Here is a 22,594-nt window from a genome sequence, read left to right on the forward strand (position 1 = left end):
AGCAAACAGTAGCTGTGTTTGTTTTTTTGATAAGCAGCCCCCGAAATGGAGCTTTGAAACAGCACTTCCACGTCTGGAGTTCACAACAAAACTTCAGTTAAAAGGATTATGTGGAGATTCCGGAGGTCAATCAGTGCGTCATAACGTTACTCCCCGTTTACACTGAAGCAGCAGCGTCTCAGCTAATACGCAACAGCTGTTGCTCCTCTCAGGGTGGTGGAGTACCAGCAGCGCTGTAGCTGCAGAGACACAGCACTGTATGTGCCTTGCCAGTGTGGACGGGGAGTGAGGTACAGCGCTCTGGGAGGCTTTATTGCACTGTAACTGGCAAGTGTAGCCAAGACAGCTAACCAGGAGTAACCAATAGATCATAAGATAGAATGCTGTAATGATTAAACTGCTCACAGGTAAACACAAAATGCTAGTTTATACCAGCTTGGGATATTCTAAGTTAGGAACATCAGCAGATGTCCAACCACAAGAATAACATAGTAACTAATTGACATATAAGACAAACTTTAAGTAAACAGATTAGTAACCTATGGGAGAAGGGCACCCCAACATTCATAGGGTGAGGAAATATAGATAAGGAAAAGGGGATGAAACACCTACATAATATTCATTAGACATAGCGGTGTTAATATAACACATTATAAAAGCTGTATACCAGTCTGCGTGCTTTGGGAGAAGCCACGATGACAATCGCTGGTGATGATGATGAGGAAGATGACGATTGATGAGATAATCAATATAATTCATACACAATCAATAGATTGGGCCAAAATGATGTCACTGTAATCCAGTTAATCTTCAGTACATTTTTTTCTATACTTAAGATTAGTCTCCATCTGTGGCAGCAGCTAGCATCTCTGCAACCCGTCCAAGCAAAGGTACAAAAGCCATGACTTGCACCAGTTGTTTGTCTAATTTCAGTGCAAAAATGCAGCAACACTGATTGCAGATCACTGTATACCAAGCATAGATAAGGCCTTAGTTCTTGTAAATATTAATCTGGTTTTAAGTGAGAGGAAGGCAAGGAAAAGTTGGTTTAAGAAGACAATGTAACAATCACTTCTTTACCTACTAAATTTGAGCAATAGAACAGTCCATCTTTCAAAGAGAGGCAGGTCTAAATGAATGTCCTTGTACTTGTGAAAAGATAAAAGGGAGAAAAGAGAAGCTGTGTTAGGCTGTTTCAATGAAGAGACTATCGCAGCACTCATAGCTAACCTTTTCTCTATTTATCATACATGGTCTTTCAACAAGCTTTTGAACTATCATGAGTCTGTAAACTTCATCTAGACCAGGGATTGGCAACCTTTGGCACGTGGCCCTTCAGGGAAATCCGCTGGTGGGCCGGAATGGTTTGCTTACCTGCAACGTCCGCAGGTTTGGCTGATCGCAGCTCCCACTGGCCACGGTTCACCATTCCAGTACTTATGGTGCTATACGTAGAGTGATTGGTTCTGTTTGTTAGATTATTTCAAAATAGCAAAAATACATTTTAGAAGAGTAAGATTTATTCAAACATTCCCTTGTGATATGTACTTTTCAAGAGATCTTAGAAGTATAACTCACTATACTCCAAAATACTGTTTTTAATATTTGCTGCTGCTAACAGGAGAGACTGAGATGCCTAGGGTGTGACAGACTACAATGTCACTTCTTTCTGTTTCCCATATTTAATATAAAGTAAAATGCAAACTGTCCTAGTGTGGGGAACACCCCTTCCATTCCCAATCGCATACACCGCCTCCCCTCTTATTTTGTGATCCGTATGGCCACAGCAGCTGTTTACATGATAGTGCTATTAGGAGGTTTTTTACCAGTCTCTTAAAGTGATTTAACAGTTGGAAATGAAGAGAACCAACACTGTGTGACCAGCTAGCTCTGCCTGGATTAGTTTGAGAACTGATGGCACAAACTCCCATTATTGCCTTTTCATTTAGAAAATGAGTGTTGGCTAATGATTCTCAGTTGGGAAGTGCTGACTATTGGTAGAAGATTGTCCTAGATTTTTTTCTTTTTTTGATTACAAAATGAAATGGGACACATCCATCAAAAGTGTCTTCCTTCCACTTAGCTGGAAGTCATAAATGTAGTGTATAGTCCCAAAAATAAAAGCCTTTGGAATATAATTACTGAATGTCCATGAGTAGTAATTTGAAGTGAGAATTTATTGGTTTTCAGAATATAGAGAGTTAATCTTTAGGGTCTGTCTACACGGCAATAAAAAACTCATGACACCAAGTTTCAGAGCCCACATCAGCTGACTTGGGCCTATGGACTTCAGACTGCAGGGCTAAAAATTGCAGTGTAAACATTTGGCTTGGGCTGGAACCCAGGCTCAGTAACCTTCCCCCCTTGCAGTGTCTGAGTCCAGTCTCCAGCCTGAGCCTGAATATCTACACTGAAATTTTTAGCCCCCCAGCCCAAGCCCTGCAAGTCCAAGTAAGCTGAACCAGGCCAGCTGTGGCCATGCCACAGGTCTCTTTTTGCAGTGTAAACATGCCCTTTTGACCACTTACTGTGCCTGTGAACTTTTTCAAATGTCTGTGCACAGTTCCGATATATTTTATATCTAGCCTATTGCCTCATTTTGTCCTTTCTCTTCTTGATCTCCCCTTCTGGCAAAGGAAGGCAGTAGATTTTTTCCTGAGCAGGTCAGTGTTTCTCCTTGGTTAGCTGGAGGAGGTAGTGTGAGGTGACATTCCTTGTTCCTGACTGCCCTCTCTGAGGCTAAGCCTGCTATGTCTGCATTACTCAAACATTGCTGGACTAGAAGCAAAGGAATAAGCTCAGAAAACTAACTTTGACCCCCAACGTGGCAGTATACTGTTGAGTGGCAAATCTTTTTCTTTTTTTTTAAATCGTAACCAAGATAGTCTTGGACTGAAGCTTTATGCCAAGCTCTGTCCCAAATTCTCTTCTAGTTATAAACTCCTAAACATGTATCCAGTGAAAATGCAGAAACACTATGGACACTAGTGCAATTGTATGCATGGCAAGAACCTTACAGAAATCAATTTGTCTTTTGGCTGTTGTTTGATCATGAAAACCGTAATGCATGTGACAGCTGTTAAATCCACAGAAACATTAGCAAAAACCCATATACAGCATCCAATTTCATCCTTTACAAGTGCAGTGACTAATACCCTTGGAAATCCATTTCAGACTCTTTTGAAGTGGTGGGAAACGAGTTTTACATACCCTTCATTGTCCCTTTTCATAGTGATAGGGACGTTCTTGTGTATAGAATAACACCTTTGACCTCTTCTGATTAAGCAGTTTCACTTTCAGGTGAGGGCACATGAGAGTACACATTGAAAGCCTAAACTTTTTTTTTTTTTAATTTTAAAGAAAACAGTCTTTAGTGGTGCAGGACGCTCTTAACCCTCCCTGGATAAATTGGCAGTGTATATAGTGATATCTGTTACTGAGACCAGATTGGTATTGATGCCTTATATGGCAGATGTCTTTATTTCTTCCCTCCAAGTAACATTAGAAGTCACATTTAATCAAACACCTTTTTGTGTGCCTGCTTATCTAAGATTATATTCCTGAATTAAAATAGATTTTTAAAAACTTTAAATGGTAAATATGGATTTATTTTGCATGTTATACATGAAGTCAGCAAACTGTTCAGTTTAAAAGTTTTATCAATGACATTTTGATACCATGCATTCTACCAATACAGAAAAAATTGTTAGTGGAGATAGTCCTTAAACTCTGCAAGCATATGTACTGGCTAATTTAGAAAACAGATATTCTGAATACTTTGTGTAGTTAAGATCATGAGTGTAAGACATGGATGAGCTGAATACACTTCATGGGCCAGGACCGCAAAAGCAATGGCTGGCATATTTAGAAAATTTATAATTTCAAGGGCCTATACAACCAAGAAAACAACTGTGCCCAGAGCACTAATGTTAAAAAGTGCACTAATACAGCATTAAGGTTGGAAAACTGAACTTACAAGGAAGTTTTACATGTAATGCAGTATTAGCATACTTTTCTTTCTTTCAAAGAAAAGAATTCAAAAGTAAACAGGAAGTGGGGGTGGAGAGAGAAGGGAAGTACCTCAACAGAACAGGGAGTTTCATAATGCACCCCGACAGAGTTAAGCATCTGGTGTGCTGTAGGCAATTACAGAATTGAACATCTAAAATGTTTGCTGTAATGTGAAGATGAATTCTTTATCACATAGCTGTTTTTAAAATACTTGTTCACAGTTGCCTGATACCTTGTCTTTGAGGGCAAGCTGTACATAAGTTTTAAAATAAGCAGTAGCTCTAACCAGGCTCTACATTTGTGCTTAAGCAACTTTTTCCTGCTTGAGGAGTTTGAATACCTGACTTAGAATCACAGAATTATAGAAATGTAGACCTGGAAGAGACCTCAAGAAGTCATCAAGTCCAGGACCCTGCACTGTGGCAGGACTAGGTAAACCTAGACCATCCCGACAGGTGTTTGTTCAACATATTTTTACAAATCTCCAAATGTGGGGGGTTCCCTTGGAAGCCTATTCCAGACCTTAACAACTCTTACAGTTATAAAGTTTTTCCTAGTGTCTAACCTAAATCTCCCTTGCTTCAGATTAAGCTCATTATGTCCTACCTTCAGTGAACATGGAGAACAATTGATCTCTGTCCTCTTTTATAACAGCCGTTCACATATCTGAAAACTGTTATTAGGTCCCTACCTTCCCCCCTCCCATTCCCCCCCCCTCCCCCGCATTGTCTTTTCTCAAGACTTAAACATGCCCATTTTTTAACCTTTTCTCAGAAATCTGGTTTTTTAAACCCTTTATCATTTTTGTTCTCCTGTGGACCTGCTCCAATGTGTCCATATCTTTCCTAAAATGTGGTGCTCAAATTCCATCTAAGGCCTCACCACTGCCAAGTGGGACAGCTACATCCCGTGTCTTTTATACGACACTCCTGTTAATATACCCCAGAAGGATATTAGCCTTTTTCGCAACTGCATCCCATTGTTGACTCTCATTCAGTTTGTGATCCACTATAACCCTCAGATTTTTTTTCACCAGTACTACCACTTAGCAAAGTTATTCCCCATTTTGTAGTAATGGATTTGATTTTTTCCTTCCTAAATCAAGTATTTTGCACATGTCCTTATTGAACTTCATCTTGTTGAATTCAGACCAATTCTCCAGTTTGTCAAAGTCATGTTGAATCCTAATCTTGTCTTCCAAAGTACTTGTAACTCCCTCTACTTGGAGCCATCTGCAGATTTTATAAGCATACTCTGCACTCCATTATCCAGGTCATTAATGAAAATATTGAATAGTACCAGAGACAGGACTGACCCCTTTAGTGGGGTCTTTAGTGTTAAGTTATAAAGAGGCACTGTTGAAGCATAGCTTTTCAGAAAGTTCTTTCAATAAGCAACAATGCTAATATATCAAATACAGTGATACTGGATTGGTTTACTTGTTTGGTGTTTGCATTCTTTCACTTACTGGTTACAGAACAGATTATTTTATCATTACAAATGTAACTTATGTTGATGCTCAGTGAAGGTAAGAAAGATGAAAACTAATGAATTGGCTAGGAAGCATTTGACTTTGCAGGGAGGAAGTACTAAAGCCAACCCTTTGTATGTTTCTACTCAGTTTGTACAAAGCATGAACACTTACATCTTGATATGACTGTAGGGTATGGATATTAGCATGTTTTGCCCTATTGAAGCAGATTTGTGGATGTCTGAACAGATGTAGAACCCCAGGATGCCACCTTAGCCGCTTCTGAGTAGAACTGCACGTAAAAGGGGATCCCACACAAATTAAATGAATTCCATGAATGCACTCAGTTACTCTTAACATTCTTGAGTTTCCCTGGTAGGTTCTTGTGTTTTCTTATTTCTTATGTTTTGCTTATAAATTGGTTCTCCTGTGTGTACTGTGCTTCTACTGTGCTCAAAGTTACAAACACCTCGGGCATCGGAGGTTGTTTGTATCTCTGAAATGTTCATAACTTTGAACAAAATGTTATGGTTATTCTTTCAAAAGTTTACAACTGAACATTGACTTAATACAGCTTTGAAACTTTTCTACGAAGAAGAAAAATGCTGCTTTCCCTTTGTTTTTAGTAGTAGTTTATATTTAACACAGTACTGTACTATATTTACCTTTTGGGGGGGAGGGTCTCTGCTGCTGCCGCCTGATTGTGTACTTCCAGATCCAAATGAGGTGTGTTGACTGGTCAGTTCGTAACTCTGGTGTTCATAATTCTGCGGTTCTACTGTATTTCCTTTGTGGCAGATGGTTTCCCCTTCCTTTTCTTTTTCAAATAAGAACCCCAAAAATAAGCAAATATTTCACAGTATGGTACAGCTTTTTTTCCAAAGACTAATCTCTAGATTACATTTCTGAATCTCTCTTCTGTCATTTCCCCTCCAGAGTGCAACTTTCTGGAAAATGCATCATCTCTTTAATAGTGCCTCTGCTCCTACATGGTATGTTTTCCAGTGATATTAGCAACATTTTGAAACCAGTATCACAGGCCTGTCCTGTGGCATATCCGGAAAAGTGCAGTTGTATATTGCAGAACAAGAGATTGTGTTGCTTTACAACTGATTTACTTTTGCAGATTGTTAACCAAGTAGAAAGTAGTGAGTAAAATGCAGGCTCCCTGCTGTCAGTGTTCCCCTTTAGAGATTTTTCAGTAGCGGACCCTTGTGTCAGACCTTGATCAAGTTACTCAACTTCTGCCTTTAAGCAAAACTCACATTCATGGGCAACAATATGGAGCAACTTTGAATTCAGTATTAAGATAAGTCAAATGTGATAATTCAACTTTATTGGACATGAAGATATATTTGAAACTGGGATTAGCTGTGACCTGGCCCAAGGTGGAGCTATTGAGTAAAATTGCCAGATATTTCTGAAGAATAGAAAACTTTTTTTCCAACTTACCTGTTTTTAAAATGTCTAGAATCCCTATTTTTTTCTGCCTACTCTTTTGTGTGACGGTAGTATTGCAACATACTGGCTACTCTGCTGGTGTATAAAAGCTGCTTTGTTTTTTAATGTGTATTGATGAACATAAACAGCAGAATATCTGCAATAAAAGGTATAGCAGAGCAGAAAGATCGATTGCTTATCTATCTAGCCAGTGAACTGATGGCTAGTATTTTCAGTAGTTATTTAAGAGCAGCTACTGTTGCTATTTTATAAAAAGGTGTAGTGTAGGTAGCTTTTAAACATACTGATGACCGAGCTACAACTCTTTGGCATTGAAGAGGTTTTTATTTCAGCAGTTTTATGATTACAGGAAATTAATTCTATCTGGTTTTAGTTTAAATATGTGAATTAGTCTTTATTTGAATTTTACCAAAGCAAATTTGAAATCACGTGGTTAGTCTAAAAAGTTCCCCAGTCAGTAAGAAACCTCTCTATTTAAATTGTTTTATCAAAAAGGTTTAAGACTTAGAGACAATCAATCACTTCCAGATGGCCTTACACTAAAGATTTAAAAAGGCAGGCTTTTACATAAAAATCATATAATTAAGCATATTTAATCATTAGCAACTAACTACTCAAGATTTTAAAAAGTACTGTAAAGTATTCTGCCAACAAGGTAAAACACCATCTTATAGAATTGAGTGTTGCATTTGAGTTTCAAGATCCCATTACCAGAAATAAAACAGATTTACTGTGTACATACTTTCACAAGCTAATATCGCCTTTTTTTTACTAATATAAGGGGTTTATGTAGCTCCTGTTGGCATTTATAGTGAGTTGCAAACAAACCACCAATATGCTATTGGAAAAATAAACCTCTAGGAAGCTGCCATAGCACTACATGGAGATTACTTTCTTTATTTTTAATGAGAGAATTTCATACCAAAGCAGAATTAAAAACAGGTTTATTTAACCAAAAATCCTCTTGTTTATGTTGCATTTTCTGCTATTAAACTTTTGAGTTTTAATAAACATTTTTCCTCTCATAGTCCAGCTTTTCCTGTCTTATCCTGCTGTGAAATCACAGTTCTGTTCTTACACACTGGTCTGTTGCTATGGAGTCAATTATGCTGACATTGATTCAACATTGACTTCACTATAAGGTTAAATAGAAATGGGGTCAGAGCATTAGCTAAATAAACAGTAATATTGGCTATAAGCTTGTTTTTGAAAGTGAGAAACGTATAAAGTATGTTTGAACTACATGCTTCTCTGCGTCAAATAAGGTGCAGGTTTGAATGCTACTGATTTGTTACTGTTGAACACATTTCTATATGTAATGCAAATCAACCACATAAAAATAACATTAATTCTTATAGGTACAACAGTGAACTACAGCTAGTAGATAGGAATTGTCCTTAACTTTCTGTGTATTGGCAATTGGTGTTAACTGAACTGATTACATGTAAGCTTTTCTGGCTGACCCAGTCTTTTAATGGTCGGGTAACTCCCTGCCAGGTAAGGGGATCAATTTGACCTTCATACTTCACTCGGAAGACAGTGAAGCACTAGCAGGGATTAACAGCAATCCATCCAGCCCATTTGGTAGTGGCTTGATAGGCTTCACTGGGTATTGTCTTACTTCCCAGCCAATCATTTTAATACAGGTCTATAGCAGGTCACTGAAAGACCTTAAGGATTTGGGAGAAGGAAAGAAATTCTTGAAATGAGAAGAGCCTAGAAAAAACATACTCTGTTTCCTTCTATACTATACTGAAAAACAAATCACTCCTTTATTGAATGGTTGTAAACTACGTCTGCCTGGCTAAAGTCCTTTAAGGAAAATGCAAGCATGATGGGAACTCCTCCCTCAAAACCACCTTCTACCTTTAACTTGCAGTAGTTTCAAGTGCCAGTTTTTAATACGATCTTTAAGTTTAGCCTTCTCTGCACGCTTTGTGGGCTTGCAGATCAACCAAGTACTTCTGTTTGGTGTTAAACTGTTTCTGCTAAAATGTACTTTGTATATCATACCAATATTTCATGTCATTTACTTTGTAGTCATACTTTGATATATAAAAGGACACTAAACAAAAACTTAGAAAATCTAGATCTTGTGTTTTTGTGATGCAGTGAGTGAAAGGTCTAGTGCGTTTAATCAATCATTCTTCGGTTACACTTGATGATCACTTTTAGTCTGTCTAGTTTGTCTGTCCATATCACAAAAGCACTGCATGCTTTTATCACTCTTGGTATTCTATTCTATGGTGTTGCCCTGAACTGGAGTAGCATGGTGTCACTGGTCAGTATTGTGCTGAAGTGACAGAATTTGTGTGTAAGCTTGTACTGAGTGTGCTTTGAGATATTGTTCTTGACGTCATCGTGATTTGCTGGGTATTTAGCACTCTTGAAAATTAGACTGCTTAGAAACCTAACTTTTTGGAATCCATTGTTTTTAAAAACAATCTTAGCATCTGTGTCTTAGCATCTGTGTCCTTTGAGTGGGAAGACTTGCTGTATTGTATTTTAGAAGTAACAACTATCAATTTATTGAGTGTAGTGAGATGAAAGTTGGTGTGAACTACAAAAAGATGGCCTTTGTAATACTTTAGGAATTATGTAAATCTATAGATTAGCTTGGAATAGTTATTAAAAAACATGAATGTAATCTTTATCAAACTTAGGCACTTCTTACATATATTGATATTTTAATTTGAAATTAGGCAAACAACGTAGAAAATATTTTTCAAGATATTTTAATAGTAATATATTACTGTAAGTCATATACTTACTGTAGTATGTATAGAATTTCTAAATATTTCATATCCAAGTGGGTTTGAATTAAAAGGGTAATAGGTCCTTCAATGAAGAGTGTTGTAAAAAACTCAAAGGCATGTCATTGCAGCTTAGTCATTATAGCAATTCTTATGAGCTGTTTTGGATTTGCAGGACAAACTTCTGGAATGTTTTCATTAGAACTTACTAAGAATATATTTTGCCTCCAAGAATAAACAGGAGATCTTAAAATAACTGGTATTATTGAAGAGAACTTTTGAAAGTTGTAAAAATGTGTATCACCAGAGCCACAGGGTGAAACATGATTTTCTTGCCTCTTGAGACATGGAGTACTTTAAAAGTGTTGAACAATTGTTATGATAAACTGTTGATGAGATTTCCTTGTATGGAAGTTTCAATGTGTGGAATGTATCAAATGCAGTTCACAAGGCTGGAGGTTTGTTTTTCATATTTTGGCAGAAATGATGGAATTTCAATTTGGGCACTTGAAATACATTTTTGTTAGATGTTTGCCACATTTTTAAGCTTTACTGACTGAAGTTCATATTTTCCATTTATTTCCATTGCAAAAACTTAGGGGAAGGGTAGTCAATATTTTTTTTGTCAAGGTCCAAATTTCTTGGTCAAAAGTATAGTCAAGGGCCAGCCTCCAGACAAAATAATAATAATAAACAATAATAAGTAAATAAAAAGATTTGGGGGTCCGTTGAAAAGTATCTGGTGGTCCAGATTTGGCCTATATTCTGCCTGTTGACTATCCCTGCCATAGGGAATGCGGGTCATATACGTATGAAGATATTTTAATTTGTTTTTACCTGCTATCATAGCACAATATTCCATCTGAATTCCAAAGTTACTATGAAGTTTAGGGTTTTTTTGCACTTCTAAAAAAAAGTACAAGTTTATTTTCTTGACAATTCTTTGTGGTAGCTAATGGTACTTTTCTGATCTTGCTATTTTAAACAATGAAAACCGTAGTGTAGAGTTAAAGCTTCATGTAAAGCAAATTATGTAATCTCTTCTTGAATGACTTGCATAGAACATCAAAATTCCATACTTTAAAAATGTCATGTGTAACAAATAGCTGGCTTTATTCCAGTTTAGCATTTGGCTTAAAATTGTAGCCATTTACTGTACAAGCATACAATATATTTCAGATGCCAATTAATGAATGGAAAGACTGATTCCTTGTGTTCCTCCATGGTCATGCATATTGAAACGAGAAGACAGGCATGTGCACTGCCCAACACAAATTATGAATTTTTACATTATTTCAGTTTTGTTACCAAATGAAGACCATTAAACAAGTAATCAAGTCATATCTATGGGAATTTGCTGGAGATATTTTGAGACTTATTTTGACTCCTCTTCCATAGCCCATGGAATTTGTAAAAAGTTAAACAAGTACAAGATCATATTGTGATGGGTTCGGTCACAGAGACCTCCTTGGGACTGTCACCTGATATGCTGAAATTACCTCTGAGCCCATTTTCACTGCCAGCTTGGGACTCCAGAACCCTGCCTTGTTGAGCCAGACACGCTATGTCTGCTGCAACACTGACCCAGGTCTGCACCACGCCCCCAAAGCTGCAGACTTTAACCAAAAACTGCTCAGCAAGTCACCTATCTCCAGCACCCTGACACCCAGCTCCCAATGGGATCCAAACCCCAAATAAACCCGTTTTACTCTGATTAAAGCTTATACAGAGTAAACTCATAAATTGTCTGCCCTCTATAACACTGATAGAGAGAGATGCACAGCTGTTTGCTCCCCCAGGTATTAATCACTTACTCTGGGTTAATTAATAAACAAAGGTGATTTTATTAAGTATAAAAAGTAGGATTTAAGTGGCTTTAAGTAATAACAGACAACATAGTAAGTTACCAAGCAAAATAAAACAAAACATGTAAATCTAAGCCTAATACATTTAAGAAACTGAATACAGGTAAACCTCACCGTCAGAGATGTTCCAATAAGCTTCTTTCACAGATTAGATGCCTTCCTTGTCTGGGCCCAATCCTTTCCCCTGGTACAGTTCTTGTTAGTTCCAGCTCAGGTGGTAACTAGGGGATTTCTCATGACTGCAGCCCCCTTTGTTCTGTTCCACCCCCTTTTATGGCTTTGGCACAAGGTGGGAATCTTTTCTCTCTGGGTCCCCACCCCTCCTTCTAAATGGAAAAGCACCAGGTTTAAGATGGATTCCAATACCAGGTCACATGTCCTGTGAGACCCCAAGCCTCCATTCTTTCCAGCCTGACTCACAGGAACGCAGGAACGCTTACAAGTAAACAGAGCCATTTACAGCCAGTTGTCCTGGTCAAGATTCTAAACCACCATTAAAGGCCCACACTTTGCATAATTACAATAGGACCTCAGAGTTAACTTAATATTTCTAGTTTTTAGATAAAAATAGGTTGAACACATTCAGTAGATTATAAGCTTTTTAGTGATACCTTAAAAGAAACCTTTTGCATAAAGCATATTCATTACATTATATTCACATTCCAAGTATATTTTCATAAAGCATATGGAGTGCAACGTCACACTTATAATGTAACTTTTTGAGATAGGGTGTGGGGGGAGGATAAAATGGCTTTATCCACAGCATGCATCAAGTTTTAATGTAAAATTAATACGTTTAGAATGTGTAAATAGAAAAGATCTTTAAATAATCTTAAAAGGGGGTGTGCCATGACACTAGCTACAATCTCCCATAACTTGTCATCATAACTAATTCCATAATTAAGTTGATGTCACATGCTGTGAAAGTATGAGAGAAGATTGATGAAAAGCATCTGTGTGAATGGTTGAAATTTGGAAGGGTCTGTATGGATTCATGCCAAGATGGAGCATAGCTGATGCCATATTTGCACTATTAATCCTCATGGAGTAGTTCAGAGAAAAGAGATAGCAACAGGATATTGTCCTTGTGGACTTGGAGAAGGCATACAATCATGTACCAAAAGAACTAGTTATACCTCTTTAATACTGCAATTTAAAAAAACAAAACAAACAAAAAACAAAAACAAAAAACCCTTCATTCATGCATGGGTTTCAAACAGTTGCTTTAGGGTTGGTTATATTAGGTAGTCATCTATCTAATATAAATCGATGAGATTTACAGGTGACTGTCTAAGTCTAACACCTTTGGTTTGAAATAGCTTTTCTTCTACTAGGGGAGCTCCCTACTAAGGCTTACGATCCCCACCAGGACTGGCAAGACTTATTTTAAGGCAGTCTTTATTTGCCTTGACAGCCTCATCTGACCAGCATTTAGCTGGTAGCTGCACCACCTGCTTACCCCACAGTGCCCTGCTGAGAGATGTTGTTGCCAGTTGGTCTACAACTACTTATAGAATATTCCAAGCTGTCCTGCATATCTACAGGGAGTTCCCCTATTCAACACCTGCAGATGCACATCAGGAGATTTGGTCGCAGCTGACGCATGAAGGACAGTTGGTTCAAACTTAAGACACCTTTGCTGGAAACAAGTGAATCCACTGCCGAAAGAGATAAGAAGGGAGACTTGGGGGTGGAATACTCATGTTAAAGAATCCATTAGAGAAAAAAGTAACCTTCAAAAAATGGCAGGCAAGTGACTTGAGGAGTGATAAGATGGCATACATGAGGGCAAAAAAAGTCAGCCAAAAGAAATGTGACAGCAAGAAGTATGGACCGTGATGCATATATGACTAACTAGGATTACAGAAGGGAGAGAAGACCATCTATGGACTCAAGGCAAGAGAGAAAATGACTAGAGATTTGATCAAGTTTGCTTATATTAGAAATGAATATAGTATATTGCAAACAAAGGGTCAATCAAAATTTGGAATGATTATTTTGAAAGATTGATGAATGAGAGCCTATGGTGGGGAGTTAAGAATATGTGAGCCAAACTGAAGCGCAATAGATTACTTCCAGGACAAAGCGGTTGCAGAGGCATTTAGGAATACGAAAAAAGGAGACAGCACCATGTTCGGATGAAGTACAAGTGGATGCAGTGAAATCATCAGGAAGGGAAGGCATCAAGTGTCTTACAAGTTTGTTCAGTGATATTCTTAAAAAAGGGGAAAATGCCAAATGAATGGCATAAAAGCTCTTTGTTGCCTGTTTTTAAACTTAAAGGAGATGGTAATCCTGTGCTAATTATTGCCCAATTAAGCTGACATCACATGTTATGAAAGTAGGGGAGAAGATTGGACACACTGTGATATGAAACAAGGTTTAAGGGACCTAAAAATAGCCTCTCCAATCCTGAGTCTATCATTCGCCAGGAAAGAAGCCAGCAGCTCCTCAGCCCACTCGCCTTCACAAAAGTTTCTGTTAGACCAAGTGAAGCGTCTTTTTCAAGCCCTGTATAAAATTAGGAAGGAGTTGTGTTTGAAAGGTTCCAGCCTGAATGTTTTCATGCTGTGTCCTCCACCCCAAAATACAGTTCTATTAAACTTAATCAGAGCATTCTGGATATTCATTATTGCTGCAATGATTCATTTTCTTCATACTTAAAGTTCTTAAGATTGGGGTTTTTTAACCTTTTCAAATATTATTTATTTGTATTATTGTAGTGCCTACGGGACGTAGTCATAGATCAGGACCCCATTGTACTAGGTACTGTACAAATACAGAACAAAAAGACAGCCACTGCCTCAAGGGACTTCTAATCTGACAAGAGACAACAGATGGATATAGACAGACGAGGGAGTACTAGTAAACAGTGAAATAATATTGGTCATGATAGGCACATGAGCAGCCTAACCCGTGTAAAGTTTTTTGTAGGCATCATGGCAAAGGAGGGATTTGAAGGTGGGTAATCAAGTCAGTAGCTTTGTAGACATTTATGGGGAGTGCCTTCCAAGCCTATGGGTCAGCATTCTTTGGAAAGAGCTCCACCTCTTTCCAGCCTGATAGTTTTTTCAGCATAACTCAATAGTGCAGAACCTGCGGCCCGCCGCCTTCCGCAGCTCCCATTGGCCGGGAACAGCGAACCATGGCCACTGGGAGCTGCGGGGGGCCGTGCCTGTGGACAGTCAATGTCAGGAAAATGTCTCACGGCCCGCAATCAGATTACTCTGATGGGCCACCTGCGGCATGACCTATTGTCTTCTTCCTTTTAGCCAGTTTCTTACCCACCTAACAATTCTTCTATTAATTTACTTTTTTTTTCCATTTTAACTAATCTCTATATCAAATTTCTTACTGAAGTCCAGATTAGACTTATTGCATTTTCCTTGTCTAAAGAACTCAGTTATTTTTTTCTAAGAAAGTTATTGGGCTAGTCTGGCATGATCTAGCTCTGGTATACCTATCTGCATTTTACCAACTTTTCTGAGTTTATTTCCATGTCTTTAATTATTCTTATCTTAAAAAATTATTTTAAAGAGTATTTAACCTTGATTTAAAAGAGTATGCCTTTTTAGATTCAAAAGGATTTAGTTGCCAATATAAGCATCCCAATTATAACACTCTCTTTGCTCTTGGAATCAGCTATTTCTATGCCATGACATCTGCATGACAATACAGAGGAGCATCGGAATATTATACAGGAAGAATTGTATGACTTTCAGCGATTCCAGGGCTGTGTATAACAGGCTATAGAGCACCCCCAAAATAATTCCTATAGCAGATCTTTCAGAAAAACATCCAATTTTGATTTAAAAGGTTGCCAGTGATGTAGAATCCATCATGACCCTTGGTAAATTGTTCCAATGATTAATCATCTTCATTTAAAAATTTACACCTTATTTCCTGTCTGAATTTGTTTAGCTTCACCTTCCAGCCATTAGAACATGTTATACCTTTCTTTGCTAGACTGAAGAGCCCATTATCAAATACTTGTTCCCCATGTAGGTACTTATAGACTAATCAAGTCTTTGTTAAGCTAAACTGAGTATCATGTTTTATAAGCCTTCCATCGTTTTCATGGCTGTCCTCTGAACTCTCTCCAGTTTATTGACTTGCTTCTTGAACTGTGGAAACAAGTACTGGACACAGCATTCCAGTAGCAGTCACATCAGTGCCAAAACACATAGATAAAAACAACATCTCTACTCTTAATCGGGATTCCTGTTTATGCGTCCAAGGATCATATCAGCCCTTTTGGCCAAAGCACACTGGGAGCTCATGTTCAGGGGATTACCCACCCACAAATCTTTTTCAGAATCACTGATTACCAGAATAGAGTCCTCCACCTTGTAAGTATGGCCTACATTCTTTGTTTCTAGACATATAAGAATTTATGTGATAAGATGGAGCTTATCTTTGGAAATGACAGGAGAAAGACAGACCTAGGTGCATTTGTTGATCACAGGATGACTGAGCCACCAATGTGATGTGGCTTTAAAAAAAAGGCAAATGCGATCCTAGAATATATCTGGTGAGGTATTTCCAGTAAAGCTAGAGAAGTCCAAGACATTGATAAGACCTCATCTGGAATAATGTGTATAATTCTGGTTACCTATTAACCAGAAAGATGAATTCAAACTGTAACAGATGCAGAGAAGGGATGTTAGGATGACCAGAGGACTGCAGAGCCTATTCTACTAGAGGAAAGCCCTTGGCTTATTTAGCCTTGCAAAATGAAGGATATGGGGGAGGGAGGGGGAATAAGATTGCTCTTTATAAATGCATTGGGGGGCAAGGTGTAAAACATCAGGGAGGGAGAAGAGCTATTTAAAGTAAAGAACAATATTGACACAAGAACAAATGGGCATAAACTGGCCATGAATACATTTAGGTTGAAAATTAGAAGGTATCTAATCATAAGAGGAGAGAGGTTCTGGAACAGCCTTCCAATAGGAGTAGTGGGGGCAAACAACCTAACTATAGTTTTAAGATTGATTTGGATAAATTTATCAATTGGATTATATGACACGGCTGACAGCAATTGCCAGAAACTTGACTCAGTGACTCAGGAGGTCCTTTCCAGTCTTATGTTTTCATTGCACTAAACCTAAATAATTTGTTACAAGTTAAAATCAAAACAAAAACAAACAACAACAAAAACCAGTTACCCTACTTAATTAAAATGACCCACAGAGCACAATTTTTTTTTTAATTTATTTTCATTTTCTTAAAGCAGAAAATCAAAAAGACAACACTTTCAGTCAGCAGATTTCAGCACATGACAAATGGTTTAGTCTGGATTGTGCAGGCCTGTACTATTGTTCAATTTAACTGAGTAGACATAAATGGAAGCCATGCATCTACATAAAGATGATAACGTATGTTATTTTAGTACAGTGACCCACATCTTAGATTGGGAGAAAGCGATGAAGGTGTGTTACAAAATTGAACAAGTGGGCAGTGGAGGCTGGCATTACAGGTCAATAGGAGATGAGTGTCAACAGCAAAATAGTGAATGAGAGATGATTAATAGGGTGGGAATTGTCTGAATGGCCTTGGAAGTGAATATGAGCAGCTTGTTTGATGTAGAAATGGGGAGCAAGTAGAGGGATTCAAAGAGGGATACGATTAAAGTAATGCCCTAGGAAAATGATATTTGCAATAGTATTCTGACTGGATATGAGCGGGGCAAGATTGCATTTGTCAAGGCTAGAGAGAAGGTGTGGATAAAGTAAATAAGGAAGTGTTATTTACTCCTTCTCATAACACAAGAACTAGGGGTCATCAAATAAAATTAATAGGCAACAGGTTTAAAAAAGAAACAGAAGGAAGTATTTCTTCATACAACGCAGTCTGTCTGTGGAACTCTGTCAAAGGATGTTGTGAAGGTCAAGGCTATAACAGGGTTCAAAAAAGAACTACATAAATTCATGGAGGATAAGTGCATCAATGGCTATTAGCCAGGATGGGGAGAGATGGTGTCTCTAGCCTCTGTTTTACAGAAGCTGGGAATGGATGACAGGATGGATCACTTGATGATTATCTGTTCTGTTTATTCCCTCTGAAGCACCTGGTATGGGCCACTGTTGGAAGACTGGATACTGGGTTAGAATGACCTTTGGTCTGACCCAGTGTGGCCGTTCTTATGTTAAGGATGTTGCAGTAACGGAGATGTAAGATAAAGAGCTAATTTTGTTCACTCCGTCAAACTTCTGTTACAACCTTTGGTTGGAAGAATTTTTTTTTTTTTTAAATCCTATAGTTTGGTAGTGTAACAGTTTGGTTTTTTTGCAAAACTTACAGTTGGGAAAGGGGCTCAGATAAATTATATAAACATGAGAATGTACTGCTAAAAATATTGAGGTTCTATAACATTGTTCTAGTTATGAAACTTATTACAGTGCCTTTTTATTAGTTTTCTTTAAATAGGAATGCCATTTATTTTAAGTTGTACAAATTGTTCATCACATATGGAGAGTCCTAATATGTTGTTGTATGCCAATTTAGCATCCTAAAGAAGTAAATCGTTACATATACTTTCAATGAATTATGAGAGCAAGGTTACAAGCTTAACTTCCCATTCAGGGAGGTATTTAAGCACATGCCAACCTTAAAGTTTAGCATATTTTTAAATATCTTGCTCATTTGGAGCATTTGCATTTGAGACCTAATATAAGAATGAAATTCTGGTTGAATGCACTTCACTTCTATTTTTCCCCGAGGTAGCTTTTTATTTCTTCAATCTAAGATGTGGGTCACTGTACTAAAATAACATACGTTATTATCTTCATGTAGATGCATGGCTTCCATTTATGTCTACTCAGTTAAATTGAACAATAGTACAGGCCTGCACAATCCAGACTAAACCATTTGTCATGTGCTGAAATCTGCTGACTGAAAGTGTTGTCTTTTTGATTTTCTGCTTTAAGAAAATGAAAATAAATTAAAAAAAAAATTGTGCTCTGTGGGTCATTTTAATTAAGTAGGGTAACTGTTTTTTGTTGTTTGTTTTTGTTTTGATTTTAACTTGTAACAAATTATTTAGGTTTAGTGCAATGAAAACATAAGACTGGAAAGGACCTCCTGAGTCACTGAGTCAAGTTTCTGGCAATTGCTGTCAGCCGTGTCATATAATCCAATTGATAAATTTATCCAAATCAATCTTAAAACTATAGTTAGGTTGTTTGCCCCCACTACTCCTATTGGAAGGCTGTTCCAGAACCTCTCTCCTCTTATGATTAGATACCTTCTAATTTTCAACCTAAATGTATTCATGGCCAGTTTATGCCCATTTGTTCTTGTGTCAATATTGTTCTTTACTTTAAATAGCTCTTCTCCCTCCCTGATGTTTTACACCTTGCCCCCCAATGCATTTATTAAGAGCAATCTTATTCCCCCTCCCTCCCCCATATCCTTCATTTTGCAAGGCTAAATAAGCCAAGGGCTTTCCTCTAGTAGAATAGGCTCTGCAGTCCTCTGGTCATCCTAACATCCCTTCTCTGCATCTGTTACAGTTTGAATTCATCTTTCTGGTTAATAAGTAACCAGAATTATACACATTATTCCAGATGAGGTCTTATCAATGTCTTGGACTTCTCTAGCTTTACTGGAAATACCTCACCAGATATATTCTAGGATCGCATTTGCCTTTTTTTTACAGCCACATCACATTGGTGGCTCAGTCATCCTGTGATCAACAAATGCACCTAGGTCTGTCTTTCTCCTGTCATTTCCAAAGATAAGCTCCATCTTATCACATAAATTCTTATATGTCTAGAAACAAAGAATGTAGGCCATACTTACAAGGTGGAGGACTCTATTCTGGTAATCAGTGATTCTGAAAAAGATTTGTGGGTGGGTAATCCCCTGAACATGAGCTCCCAGTGTGCTTTGGCCAAAAGGGCTGATATGATCCTTGGACGCATAAACAGGAATCCCGATTAAGAGTAGAGATGTTGTTTTTATCTATGTGTTTTGGCACTGATGTGACTGCTACTGGAATGCTGTGTCCAGTACTTGTTTCCACAGTTCAAGAAGCAAGTCAATAAACTGGAGAGAGTTCAGAGGACAGCCATGAAAACGATGGAAGGCTTATAAAACATGATACTCAGTTTAGCTTAACAAAGACTTGATTAGTCTATAAGTACCTAAATGGGGAACAAATATTTGATAATGGGCTCTTCAGTCTAGCAAAGAAAGGTATAACATGTTCTAATGGCTGGAAGGTGAAGCTAAACAAATTCAGACAGGAAATAAGGTGTAAATTTTTAAATGAAGATGATTAATCATTGGAACAATTTACCAAGGGTCATGATGGATTCTACATCACTGGCAACCTTTTAAATCAAAATTGGATGTTTTTCTGAAAGATCTGCTATAGGAATTATTTTGGGGGTGCTCTATAGCCTGTTATACACCGCCCTGGAATCTCTGAAAGTCATACAATTCTTCCTGTATAATATTCCGATGCTCCTCTTTATTGACCATGACTCCCAACTCTGTCCTCAGTAAATTTCCTTAGTACACTAAGGCAAATATTAATTTAGATTGTTTCCAGAAACAGTCCTTGAAGAGCTCCACTAGTAACCTCTTTCCAGCCTGATAGTTTTTTCAGCATAACTCAATAGTGCAGAACCTGCGGCCCACCGCCTTCCGCAGCTCCCATTGGCCGGGAACAGCGAACCATGGCCACTGGGAGCTGCGGGGGGCCGTGCCTGTGGACAGTCAATGTCAGGAAAATGTCTCGCGGCCCGCAATCAGATTACTCTGATGGGCCACCTGCGGCATGACCTATTGTCTTCTTCCTTTTAGCCAGTTTCTTACCCACCTAACAATTCTTCTATTAATTTACTTTTTTTTTTCCATTTTAACTAATCTCTATATCAAATTTCTTACTGAAGTCCAGATTAGACTTATTGCATTTCCCTTGTCTAAAGAACTCAGTTATTTTTTTCTAAGAAAGTTATTGGGCTAGTCTGGCATGATCTAGCTCTGGTATACCTATCTGCATTTTACCAACTTTTCTGAGTTTATTTCCATGTCTTTAATTATTCTTGTCTTAAAAAATTATTTTAAAGAGTATTTAACCTTGATTTAAAGGTGTATGCCTTTTTAGATTCAAAAGGATTTAGTTGCCAATATAAGCATCCCAATTATAACACTCTCTTTGCTCTTGGAATCAGCTATTTCTATGCCATGACATCTGCATGACAAGCTATATCCATACCAGGATAGTTGTCTGGAAAGCCATGTAAATAAACCATAACGCATTCTTAACGCAACCTTTTTGAATACCACCAATGTGTGGAATTAACTTGAAGCTAATGCTTACCTCTGCCATTATACTTTGTTTCTTCATTAATTTAAGGTTTGAAATTTTTCAGTATGGTCATGTACTTGCATAGTGAAACAATATGTATTGGTCTGAAATAATGAATCTTGTGGAACTTTCTTGTTTAGGATTTGGCCCTTGTTGCCCCTGAAGCTCCTTCAGAACAAGCCAGAAGAGTTTTTCAAACATATGACCCAGAAGGTAAGGCTGCATTTTTTAGCTTTGGGTTGAGATCTTTATATTAACTGGTTTTGAGTGTGAAGAATCTTTCTGGAAAAATAGGACAACAATTTTACAATATATGCAGAACACTGCACCTCCAGTAGTACAGCCCCCTGCATTGTAAGGCAATGTTCATGACAAGGCTTAATACTGATTCACAGGGTATGCGTACACTACTGCTGGAAGGTGTAAATTCCAGCTTGAGGAGACATACCTGCACTATCTCTGATTTAGTGAGCTAGTGTGCTATAAATCATACATGGCTGCCCTGTGTATGATCTCATCCAAGACCATAGGTATGTACTTGGCACAGCAAGCCCCTCCCATTGCTTGCACTGCCAAGGCTACACTGCTATTTTTAGTGAGCTAGCACAATCATAGCTAGTTACAGGTATGTCTCCTCTGGCTGGAATTAACATCTTCCAGCTCTTGTGTAGATAGAGACACCCATAGGGAAGTGTGCTACCTACTGATTAATCACCAAATCACGAAGTGTTGCTGTTTATCAACCTAATAATAAAATGGACAAGCCTCTTGAAAACTACAGAGCATGAGGAAGTCAAATATAGCAATAGTAGGAAGTAGAGTTCTTATTGTAAGCTTTTCAATACTGGGGACTTTGTATGTTTCTTGGTATGTGACCCACCACTTTCCCTAATCTTACATTTTCAAAAATGTAAGACTTTCATACCTGATCCATCGTGTTCTGAGAGGTATGACAAGTACTGAAAAATTCCTTAGTTTCATTTTAGAAATCAGAAGCTGCCTGATATTCACATTTTATTTTAATTAGAAACAAGTTTAGAAATATTCTCTCACCATTTTAAGGTGTTATGTCTATTAGTAAAAAAAAAAAATTAAGTTTAAGGTTCACATTTTCAAATGTTTTAGAAAAATGGCATTTTTAAGACCTGTAGGCCTGCAGTTTTTTAATTGGGGAAATATATATATGTAAATCATGAATTCTAAGACCTCATCTTGTAACTTTACAGTGAGCTCTCATATTCTAAGATGTGGGTTTGATTGCCAGTATTTTGGGTAAAATCCATAATCTTGAAATGTTTTCAGTTTATTTTCCCCTAATGAGAAAATTTGTCTCATTTGTAGATAATGGATTTATACCTGATACCCTTCTAGAAGATGTAATGAAGGCTTTGGATCTTGTATCAGATCCTGAATAGTAAGTATAATTTGTGTAGCTAAATTTTCATTTAACAGATTAGTTATGGGTTGGTTTTATCTTGAATTGTTAGCACAGCTAATTCTGTGTAGTGTCCTGAGGACAATGTCTCAAAATATTGAGTCAGTTGTAAATGAAATAAAAAAGGCCTAAAGATAAGATTTAAAATATTTTTTGATTTAGAAAGAAGAGCATCTTTCCTACCTCCCAGTTATTAGCTATTTGTGTCCCACGTTTCTGTAAGTACATGTATTTGCCTATGACAACCCTATACTGCAAGGTGAATCTGTGTGCTAGAAA

The 22,594-nt window shown here is 37.6% G+C and overlaps 1 protein-coding gene across 1 annotated transcript in view; it reads left to right on the top strand.

Moving 5' to 3' along the window:
- Positions 1 to 22,594, top strand: part of MINDY3 (MINDY lysine 48 deubiquitinase 3) — a 72,252-nt gene that overhangs the window by 40,758 nt on the left and 8,900 nt on the right. The window contains exons 11-12 of the mRNA XM_039522447.1: positions 21,021 to 21,093; positions 22,222 to 22,294. Coding sequence (XP_039378381.1) covers positions 21,021 to 21,093; positions 22,222 to 22,294 — 146 coding nt within the window. The remainder of the gene's footprint in view (positions 1 to 21,020; positions 21,094 to 22,221; positions 22,295 to 22,594) is intronic.

The sequence above is a fragment of the Mauremys reevesii genome, linkage group 2, assembly GCF_016161935.1.
Source record: "Mauremys reevesii isolate NIE-2019 linkage group 2, ASM1616193v1, whole genome shotgun sequence".
Lineage (NCBI taxonomy): Eukaryota > Metazoa > Chordata > Testudines > Geoemydidae > Mauremys > Mauremys reevesii.